The sequence below is a fragment of the Acanthisitta chloris genome, unplaced genomic scaffold, assembly GCF_000695815.1.
Source record: "Acanthisitta chloris isolate BGI_N310 unplaced genomic scaffold, ASM69581v1 scaffold13005, whole genome shotgun sequence".
Taxonomy (NCBI): Eukaryota; Metazoa; Chordata; class Aves; order Passeriformes; family Acanthisittidae; genus Acanthisitta; species Acanthisitta chloris.
This window is the reverse complement of record NW_008673232.1, coordinates 43,410-54,323: the sequence shown is the minus strand read 5'-3', so window position 1 is coordinate 54,323 and position 10,914 is coordinate 43,410. Positions and strand designations below refer to the sequence as shown.

The window sequence follows — 10,914 nt, the reverse complement described above, 5'->3', positions numbered from 1 at the left end:
ATGAATGAAGTGAGATATTTTTCCTTCCTAATGTTTATGACTCCTTTACTGAAAGTATCTTCACTGTAATAAGAGCTGCTACATTCCATGGTATTCCATTATTGGGTCTGCACCCACTGCTACAATTAGCAAAATGTAGTTAGTGCATAATGAGAGTTTGCACTTCTACAATGTAGTGTGATTCTTTTCAAAAAGGTTTTTGGTAAAATTTTCTGCTATAGACAGAGCTCTTTGTACTGAAGAGCTTAGTGAAGTCTCCAGGCTCTTCAGCTGGGACTTTGAGAAAAGTGTAGGAAGTTCTGCCCCAGCCTCAGGACTCCAACAGCAGCCTGGTTAGATCCTCCATCTGGATACTCTAGCACTGCATCCTCTAAGGGAAGAAGCTTGATTCCCTTCAGCAGATCAGATGTCTGACCATGCCACGGTAGCTTTTTTTGGTCCTAATACTGCAGATTCTGGATTAGGTTTTGCTCTGTAATGGGCCCATATCATTGTTTCTGTGGTCTCAGGTGAAGACTCCTAAATGAAGTTCTCAAAGGAAGACTCCTAAATTCAACATAGGCTTCTGAGAGTAAGGCAAAGTACCCCCACTGTCACTGGATCTGTGTGTGAGGAGAAATGGTTTCTTATCTTTTGAAAACGGACAATTGTACAAGTAGAAGAAACAAAGAGCACTGTGGCTAAGGGTAGATGTTCTTCTGCCCCAGCTTAAATTCCAGATGATATTAGACTCCTTAGAACTAACAGATCAGCTCTCCCTCGTGTATGTCTCAAGCCATCTCCAAACTATCCTTTTTCCATCTGACTCACAACCACTAGCATGTTCCTTTTTCAAAATGCTGACCTCTGAATTTCAGCTTCTGCCTGAATAGTGTGACAGTGGAAGAGCAGTCTTGCCTTTCCAGCTGCTTTGACTCAAGCTGGGGGACTTTCCATGACACTGGGTGTTGAATGTGGAGCTGTGTGGAATGTGGAACTCCTGAGTTTGTTGAATAATATTGAAAAAGAAAGTGTGACTATAAGCACTTTGGTGACCACTTCAGGGCAACTTCCTCCTGTTGAATGCAAAATGCTTTTTGAGGAAATAAGGGAGAAAAAAGAAAAACAGACAAAATGGTGGTTTTGTTAGGCTCAACTCTATATATGTATACACTGTAGACTTTTGCTATCTGTTAATGATCATTACTTTTTTATCCACAGGCAGCTATTCTCTGTCCATAAGAGACTATGACCCACAGCATGGCGATGTTATTAAGCACTACAAAATCAGAAGTTTAGACAATGGAGGATTTTACATCTCTCCAAGAATAACTTTTCCCAACATTAATGATATGATCAAACATTATCAAAGTAAGTTGAATCAGTTAGTGAATTGCTTAGTAGAATACAGCCATTATTTCCTGTGAAAAAAAATAAATGCTTTCCTCTTTTGTTTCAGACCTTTTCATGTTTAGTTGTTTGGGATTTTTTCCTAAATAACTCAGGCATGCATGTTATCAAAGATAAAGTAAAACTGGTTGGAAGCCAAGTAATGTTGTTGTCATAATCAGGCCTAATGCTGCTTGCCCTGTGCATATCATTATGAAATAAAGACGAGCCTTATAAAATACCTCGTCAAAGTTATGGTGATGTGAAGCCATAGTAAGAATTACCTGCATTGTAAATAAATTAATTCTGTACTTGAGAGTAACTTTTTATTCACAATTATCAGAATAGATGTATAGACTTGTGAATGTCTTCCTGTGCCTAGTGCTGTGTGGAATTGTTTTTATTTTTCCAAAAAATGTGTTGAATTATTTATTTCCAATGGCATTTTGAAGGAAGTAACATTTCATAGACTTCAAAGAAAGAAAATTGTACCCACATAGAATGTAGACATTTATTTTAAAAAAAAGAGGGTGTGGTGGGATGATACCCAAGTTTCTACCTATGTTTTAGTTGCAAAACCGACTTTTCATTCTGTATAACCCTCCTAGTGGATAGCTCCAAAATATGGGGGGGAGGTGTTGAGGGGTGTTAAATCTTCTAACTGAAAAGACAGAAAAGGAAAACAAATGCGGGATGTGGAATCACATAGTGATTTCTCAAAGCCATTCTGAGGACTTGGCCATGAAATTTCTCTGGGTTGTTTTTATGTGTGCTAGCTCTTTGGCACAGCTGGAAAAACTGAGAGTTATTCAACATCTATATTAAAGTTATAGCTGGTCAGTGTCTGGAGAAAAAATAATGTTGACCTACTTATGCTTGCATGCACATCTGTCTGAAATCATGCTGCAAGAAAATTTAATGACAAAATCAGAATATAGGTCCCAAGTCTGACTCCAGTGCGTATCTCAATCAGCACACTGTTAGTAATCAGGCCTTATGCTGTATTTATTTGGTAGAAATTGTACTAAAACTCCTTAATAATCTGACAGTAACCAGATGCATGTGATATATCTTTTTTAACTTTGTCTCTGAATAACCACCTCTGAACTGAAATTTGGTAAAGTTATGTGAAAGCACCAAAAAGTCTACATTTTTATCACAGTACCTGATTTTTTTGAACATTATTTTAGGCTGCTTAGGGCTCACCTGCAATTAAGTCATGTTTGTGTCAAGTTGTGAGGCACAGAAGTGTAACGGATTTTGTATCTTGTTTTTCCTTTGAAAACCAGAGCAAGCAGATGGCTTATGCAGAAAGCTGGAAAAAGCCTGTATTAGTCCCAAGCCTCAAAAACCGTGGGATAAAGACGCGTGGGAAATTCCACGGGAATCGATTAAATTAGTGAAGAAACTTGGAGCTGGTCAGTTTGGGGAAGTCTGGATGGGTAAGTTTATTCTTCTGAAACAAGTATTTAAATCTGAAAGGAGTGTTACTTCAGACTCATTCACTGGATGGGTAAGTTTATTCTTCTGAAATAAGTATTTAAATCTGAAAGGAGTGTTATTTCAGACTCATTCAAAAAACTGGACATGAACGTGGTCCAATATACATGTAAAGCAGCAAAGTCAGGCCCAGAATATACCTTCTAGTGAGGTTTGTAAAAGGGGGTGGATACCTGACAAGTGTGGAACAAATCCTTCTGGGGTCTTGTAAAGGAAAAAACAGAGAGAAAGCACTGTAATGTAGGAGGTCAAAGACAATAGGCATTTCTTGTTGTGTTTTGTGGGGGAAATAGAAAGTTATGGTAAGATGTGGCTCTGGAATCTCAAAATCAATGGGCCTCTCAGAACTTTATTTCAAATCAGAAAGTGTTAAAGAACATGAAATAAATGATGTCTTTTAGTGCATTGTGCATTGAGATTTCATGGTCTCTCAGTAAAGAAGACACTGTAATGTAGTGCGTGGGACTGCCATAATGGATGAGAAAAGGGAACAGACTTAACCCCAGAGTATTGTCTGCCCGTGTGCTGCTCAGAAAGTAAGTGACTTATGTAGTAAGAAGACTAGAGATTGAACACCCCCCACCTTGAATTATCATGCAAGTCCCCACTAATAAAGATATCATAAGACTTACAAGTTGTAAATATTAATACATACCCAGCACAAAGTTATAGCATTAATTATTGTAACCTAAATAATTAGCTTTGTTGGCTTACAAACAATATTTTCTCAGCCTCAGTGACTTTCTGTGGCAAGGGACTATGTCCAGTATCTAATCACATTATGTCAAAATGGTTGAATCCTTTTGCTTTTGAAATGCTGCTTATTCTGGCATCTCAATATTCTTTTGGCTTCCATATTGCGTGTCCTCTGTACTTACACACATTACTTACACACTTGTTACCAGTTACCATCGTATTTGAGGTAAACTATACCTTCTACCCAAAGTCTTCATTAAGATGTTTTTTCAGGCCAAATAATTCTCTTAAGCCTATCCCAAAGCTTGGTAGAATACACAAAGCTGTGAAAGGGTCTCTGATGACCCATGGGAGTGTGTCAGTCTCACAGGAATGTCATTGCTTTGAAGAGGTGCTCTCCTTTAGAAAAGCAAAGCACAGAGTGGTGCTGTTTGAGTGCAAATTTCACACACAAATACAGTGTCAATCAGAAAGCTCTAATTCAGTCATAGGTGCAATCTTTTGATATAAATCACATAACAAATGCAAGCAACATGTCTCTATAACACAATATACCCAAACTCAGCCTTTTATCTGCCTTCATGAGAAAAGGCTTAAGAAACCCTCTAGCTATTATGTACATGAATGACAATTTGCATGCTAGTTAGGACAAGTGTTGGCCATTGTTCAGTTATTTCTGTCTAATAAGCCAGAGCAAGAAGTGTTTAACTAACACTGAAACACTGTTGAAGGCTTTGTGACAGAAGGTAATCACCTACTTGAAAATGTAGATCATTTTGGGAAGTGACTACTTCTGCACATACACACACAAAGGCATAAAACTTTAAAAGGGTGTTTCTGGTTCAATATGTTTCCTCTTGTTTGTGTCATTATTTTAACATCTAAATTGGGCCTAACCCCTGTGACTGAATTGCTGCACTGTGAGAAAAATTAATGTACTGTGAAAGCGATTGCTCTGTTTCCTCTTCTCTGCTTTCTTTCTGAAGCAAGAGAAGCTGATTTGCATGGCACAGATCCTCTCAAATCAGGAGCAGTGTTAATCTTAGAACCAGGGAAGTTCAAGCTGGAACACACATAGTAGGTTAGATGTGTGGTGTGGGGTGTCAGCAAACACTGGGTATTGTAGCAGTTAACAGTTCAAGCTGGAACACACATAGTAGGTCAGATGTGTGGTGTGGGGCGTCAGCAAACACTGGGTATTGTAGCAATTAAGCAGGAACATCAGGAGTTATACAGAAGTACTGAGAAACAACCTAGTTGCTACACTTCCCTAAGTAGAGAGCTAGCTGTTCTGCTCCCTCCTGATATAGAAGAAAATTACTTTTCATCTGCAGCGTGAATTAGAGAGAAATAGTGTTCCATAGTTTAATTACTAAATAAATTTCTTCTTGATAAAGGGTACTTAGACTTGCGGTTTCAGAGGGAACATTGCCCCACTCAGAGGAATGGTACTCACCAGTAAAGAGAGATGTAGAGCTACCAGACAGTCCAGCAAAGGGCCACAAAGATGATGAAAGGAGTGGAGCATCTCTTTTCAGGAAAGCCTGAGAGAGCTGAGACTGTTCAGCCTGGAGAAGGCTCCACGGAATCATATCAATGTATGTAAATACCTGAAGGAGGGATGCAAAGAGAGTGGAGCCAGACACTTCTCAGTGGTGCCCAGTGACAGGACCAGGGCAACAGGCACAAACTGAAACACAAAAGGTTCCCTCTGAGCATCAGGAAGCACCTGAAACACAAGAGGTTCCCTCTGAGCATCAGGAAGCAATTATTCACTCTGAGGGTGACTGATCAGTGGCACAAGTTGCCCAGAGATGTGTCGATGCCTCCATCCTTGGAGAGGATCAAGAGCCAACTGGACACAATCCTGGTTAACCAGCTCTAGGTGTCCCTGCTTGATGAAACACAAGAGGTTCCCTCTGAGCATCAGGAAGCAATTATTCACTCTGAGGGTGACTGATCAGTGGCACAAGTTGCCCAGAGATGTGTCGATGCCTCCATCCTTGGAGAGGATCAAGAGCCAACTGGACACAATCCTGGTTAACCAGCTCTAGGTGTCCCTGCTTGATACTAGAGTCATAGAATGGTTTGGAAGGGACCTCTGAGGGTGACTGATCAGTGGCACAAGTTGCCCAGAGATGTGTCGATGCCTCCATCCTTGGAGAGGATCAAGAGCCAACTGGACACAATCCTGGTTAACCAGCTCTAGGTGTCCCTGCTTGATACTAGAGTCATAGAATGGTTTGGGTTGGAAGGGACCTTCAAGATCATCTAGTTCCAACTCCCCTACCATGGGCAGGAACACCTTCCACTCGACCAGGTTGCTCAGAGCTCCATCCAGTTTGGCATTGAGCACCTCCAGGGATGAGGCATCTCCGACTTCTCTGGGCAACCTGTTCCAGTGCCTCCCCATGCTAACAGTAAAGAATTTCTTCCTAGTATCTAATATAAACCTACTCTCCTTTAGTTTGAATCCATTCCCCCTTGTTTTGTCACTACATGCTCTTGTAAAAAGTCCCTCTCCAACTTTCTTGGGGGCTAAACCCTCCAGTGATTCTGTGGTATATATGGGAAGATAGAGATAATACTGTTGCTGCAATGTGGAGATAGGCAAGGCTATCTTCTATAGTCTTTCCTTTTATTCTGTGGTATATATGGGAAGATAGAGGTAATACTGTTGCTGCAGTGTGGAGATAGGCAAGTCTATCTTCTATAGTCTTTCCTTTCTAGTTCATCCATATGTACGTTTTAGGCTTCCAAGGTGACATCTTCCTCTTGCACATTTTGGAGAGAGTTATACTATGGGAGGACTAAGAAAACCCTAGGAACAAAATCAGGCCCCCATATCCCCCGAGCACTTGTCTGTGCTCCTGTGTGACCTGTGCAGAGAATCTTTGTTGGTTATGGAGTGGGCAGGTGAATCTCCTCCAGGTCTGAAGAGCTGCTTTTACACAGGTATAACTTGCTATCAATTTCCTGGTTTTGCTTGTCACTGCAAATGCAATTTCTTCATTACAGTTCTGTGCAATTTTATGCATTTTGTAAAGACTTTCTGGGTTTAGGCTATTAAGTTGGTGTTTATGTGTGAATTTTGGGCATCAGCTGTGCTGATGTGTTAGATGAAAACAGCATGGCAGAGTTGTGTTCACACTTCATGCACTGCACCATGGAAGTGGTAAGAAAGCCACAGCCTGGGCTTTCTGCCTTCACATTTAATGGGCTGTGTGGAGATGAGCAAGAGATGGAGCTACTGTTGCATTATTCCATTCTTCAGCTGAGTAATGGCTCTAGTTGGGGAAGAAGGAGTGATGTGCAGACCTGAAATAGAAGGCAGAGACCTTTGTGAACAAGCCTACAATATGCAGCTTTTTCCTTCCTCTGCTTTTGCAGTAATTCCCTGCAGTGTATTCTGGGAATGGCTTGTTTGGGCTGCAGAAGTATGACACTGTTAGAAGACAGATAATGTCTTAGGCTGTTACTATTGTAGGAGGTATTGGGGAAGAGACTGCGGAACAGCAGCTTCTTGACCCCAAAATAAATACCCAAAACACTAACAAATTTTGGTGGATTCTATTCTAGCATGTAGAGAGGAATGTGGCTCTTTGTGTGAGACATCATCACACATTTCTTGGACTTTCATGCTATTTCTTGCTTCACATTTGATTTTTGTCAGAAGTTGAAACTTCAGAGAGACTCACTTCCTGCCATGGTCTGCAATGATTTTTGACCATGGAGTTCAGTGCACCTGGGCTGCTGCCTTAGTGATGTGATGAACCAGAGCAGCACTGCAAGAGCAGGGTATATGTTTTATGCATTTTTGTTCCTAGTGTGCTCTGATATGATGTGAATCATGATGATCCATGATATTAATAATCCATGAAAAGAATTCTCAAGCAGGGCTAAGAGGAAAGTTGACAAGGCAAATGCAGCCATTATGGTGTATTTTATTAATGAGGCACATCTTGCTTGCATCTCAGGTGTAAAACATTCTCTTATTCTAATTTGGAGGTTATTGAATATAAGTAATATGTGTTTTGGAGGTGTATTTTCATCTGCACCTGTTATAAAAAAAACAGAGTAAATCGTACCACAGAAATACTTCTACTACAATAAAATATATCTAAATTAAACCAAGAAAACTTACTGGTATGTCTCATTAGTATCAGAAAATAATTTTGACAGTACATAAATGACTGAATGCTAGTTACAAAAAATGTGAATTTTATGTTAGATGTTCTAGATGTAAGCAAGAATTTCATTACTTCTATACCTTTTTGAATTCACATTTAGGTAGCAAACTGACCATAGTTCATCCATATCATATGGCAAGCACTGCTACAACACAGCAAGTATTGTCCATATGTCACCTGGAGTCAGGTTCAGTTCAGTCATGGCAAATGTTGGCAAAGGGTTCACAGCCTCAGGCACTGTGTGGGGCAGGGGGTGATGCTGTGCTGTAGTCACCCCTTCCCACAGCTCCCTGGAATCCTTCTGTGGTGCAGATTGAACCTTAAATTTGTTGTCACTGAAGTGCTTTGAGGTCACTGTATTTTCCTCCACTGGCACAAAGGCTGCAGTTTCTTACCTGTACAGTAGGTGTGCCTGCAAAGCAGATGATCTTTATGGGAACTACCACAGAGGTTCTTACAGTAATGACAGATCACCTGGCATGAGGACTAGGACTTTAAGCTGGGATGGTACAGACGCATACTAAAAAGATTCTGCCTGCTCCAGGTCACAGCCCAAATCAAGCTAACACTGATTTTGCTGATAATATATGGGCAGGAGAGGTGACAAATTCAAGTTTCACCAAACTGTCAAGGGTTCATTTTTTCAAATGCAGTTGTGTGTGCTGATAGAGTTTATGATCACCTTTCCTCAGTGTTTTGGTGTCCCATCCCTCCCAATACCTGATGAAATAAATGAACATGAGAGGTCAAGTTCATTTGTCTCTTGTACTCACACCAGCTATTTGCTTTGTGTGTTACCGCCAGAGGGTCAGGGTAGACATTTTTACAGCCAAAAACCTCAGTATCATTGATGTGTTATAGTAAAGCAAGCTTTCTCTAGGTTGGACCCTAGTTTGTTGGATCTCTTTAATGAATATAAAATACTCTTAAATAGTTCAGTGTGTTGGTCATAATTGCTTCACAGAAATAATTATATTAGTTGGTATGTTCAGCAGAGAATTCAACAAATTGAGAGTGGAACTCATTCTGTCTTTTAGGGTATGGGATGGAATAGTGGAAATGATAGAAATAAACTTTCAGCTTTTTAAGCAGAAAAAATATTTTTAATACCTGTTGTGCTGATAGCTAGAAATCAAATACCTGAGCTTTAACAGCAGATTTGATCTATAGTTGTAATTTCTTATTATTTGGTAGTTTAGAGACATATATTTGTTATGCTTTGTCCTGACCAAGTTTGGAAAAGTAGATTTAATAGTCACACAGGTGAATATTTTGTGATCAGCAAGCATAGTGGCTTTTCTCAGCTGATGATCCTTCTTCAGAAAAGAAGATGCAGTGATTAGGGCAATCACTTAAGATCTGGAAACTGGATCCTTGCTTTGCCACTGATTTCTTTTGGTAGGATGATAAATAGTGTAAGGAAATGGTGGATTCCAATTTAAAGGTGTATCCATCATGGTGACAGTCTAGTTTGCTGCTGAATAAGGAAGTGAGGCTATTTCATTGAGTCATGAAAGTTTTACCTCTTCTGAGAAATATTTCTGCAGTGTTGCAATGGATATAGTGGGGAACGAAAGTTCCATTTATATACCAATCTCTTTCTTTCTCTCTTTTTCTTTTGTTTTTCAAATTAAATGACTTCACAAGAAACTTCAGGATCAGTGCTTGCTACTCTATTTATTTAATGCTGTTTTAACATTTATTTAATGTCAGGAAAACATTAAAACAGAAAATAATTCACTGCTTTTCTCTTATAGTTACTTTTCATATAATTAGAATATTACATCAGAAGGTTTGATAAAGAAAGAAATGAAGCAGCCACAGTCTTCTCTGCTCCTGGCATGGGCTATGTGATAAGAAGTTGCCACATTTTAGATCTTGAGCTGAACGCTGCAGGATTGCAGTCCTGGCAGTATATCCTTGTTGGTCACAAGACTTCTCCTTTGATTGCACTTTCCCGTAAAGCTCTGTTTTGAGCACTGTGGGTTACAAGGATTGTAAGCATGAGACTGGTATGCATAAAATAGCTGTAATCCTGGGATTTAAAGATACTCCAGAATCTTGCAGTCAATCCATGGACTATTAGATTCTGGTACAGTTTAAGCAGACATTCATTGAAACATTTCTTGACCAAATGTTTTATGGGCTACTTGTGAATGAAAACTTGGTCTGAAGTAAGGTCGTTTGCTTTCTTTATTTTTTTGTTTGGGTAACTGATTTCTAAAAATAGGGAATGGGTCATTTTTCACTGCAATGTCGTATCAGTTGCAAAATGCAAAGGAATTCTAGCATAAATATTTGTGCTACATCTGGCACTTGCTTTCAGGCTCCTAGGTATTCCTGGATGGGATGGGATGTTGTGTGGTGCACTGACTTCGTGCACTGATTGTGTTCTCTCCTTGTAGGTTACTATCATAATAGTACGAAAGTGGCTGTGAAGACTCTGAAGCCTGGAACAATGTCTGTGCAAGCCTTCCTGGAGGAAGCCAACCTCATGAAAACACTTCAGCATGATAAGCTCGTAAGGCTTTATGCTGTGGTGACCAAAGAAGGGATGTTGTGTGGTGCACTGACTTCGTGCACTGATTGTGTTCTCTCCTTGTAGGTTACTATCATAATAGTACGAAAGTGGCTGTGAAGACTCTGAAGCCTGGAACAATGTCTGTGCAAGCCTTCCTGGAGGAAGCCAACCTCATGAAAACACTTCAGCATGATAAGCTCGTAAGGCTTTATGCTGTGGTGACCAAAGAAGAGCCTATTTATATTATAACAGAATTCATGGCAAAAGGTGAGAAGAACAATGGGTCCGTAAGCAATGTTTTAGTAAACTCTTCTGCTTCTCCTAAATTAGTCCTCTTTCTTTAAAAAAGGAGGAATGATAGAGTTATTTTTTGAATGCTTGGAAATTAAGTGAAGGAGCACCTAGAAGAGAGTTGAAGCTTTGATTTTGTGATTCATTGCTGCATTTGTGAAATTAATTATTTTTACAGCATTCTTAAATGCAGCATTTTTAATTGTTTCTGAATCAGAGTATAACCTTCAAAATAGCTCTGGTTCCTTTAGGCTCCCTGCTTAACACTTGTGTCTCATATCATAGCAAGGCAGTTAAAACAAAACTTAGAAATTGCCTTATGTGAGTGTTGAATTAATAAATGTTTGT

At 39.7% G+C, this 10,914-nt stretch overlaps 1 protein-coding gene across 3 annotated transcripts in view; it reads left to right on the top strand.

Moving 5' to 3' along the window:
• The window catches only part of LYN (LYN proto-oncogene, Src family tyrosine kinase), a 29,042-nt gene that overhangs the window by 2,579 nt on the left and 15,549 nt on the right, over positions 1-10,914 (top strand). For all 3 annotated transcript variants that reach the window (XM_009074866.1, XM_009074864.1, XM_009074865.1), the window contains exons 6-8: positions 1,201-1,350; positions 2,658-2,810; positions 10,360-10,542. In XM_009074866.1, the coding sequence (XP_009073114.1) occupies positions 1,201-1,350; positions 2,658-2,810; positions 10,360-10,542 (486 nt within the window). The remainder of the gene's footprint in view (positions 1-1,200; positions 1,351-2,657; positions 2,811-10,359; positions 10,543-10,914) is intronic.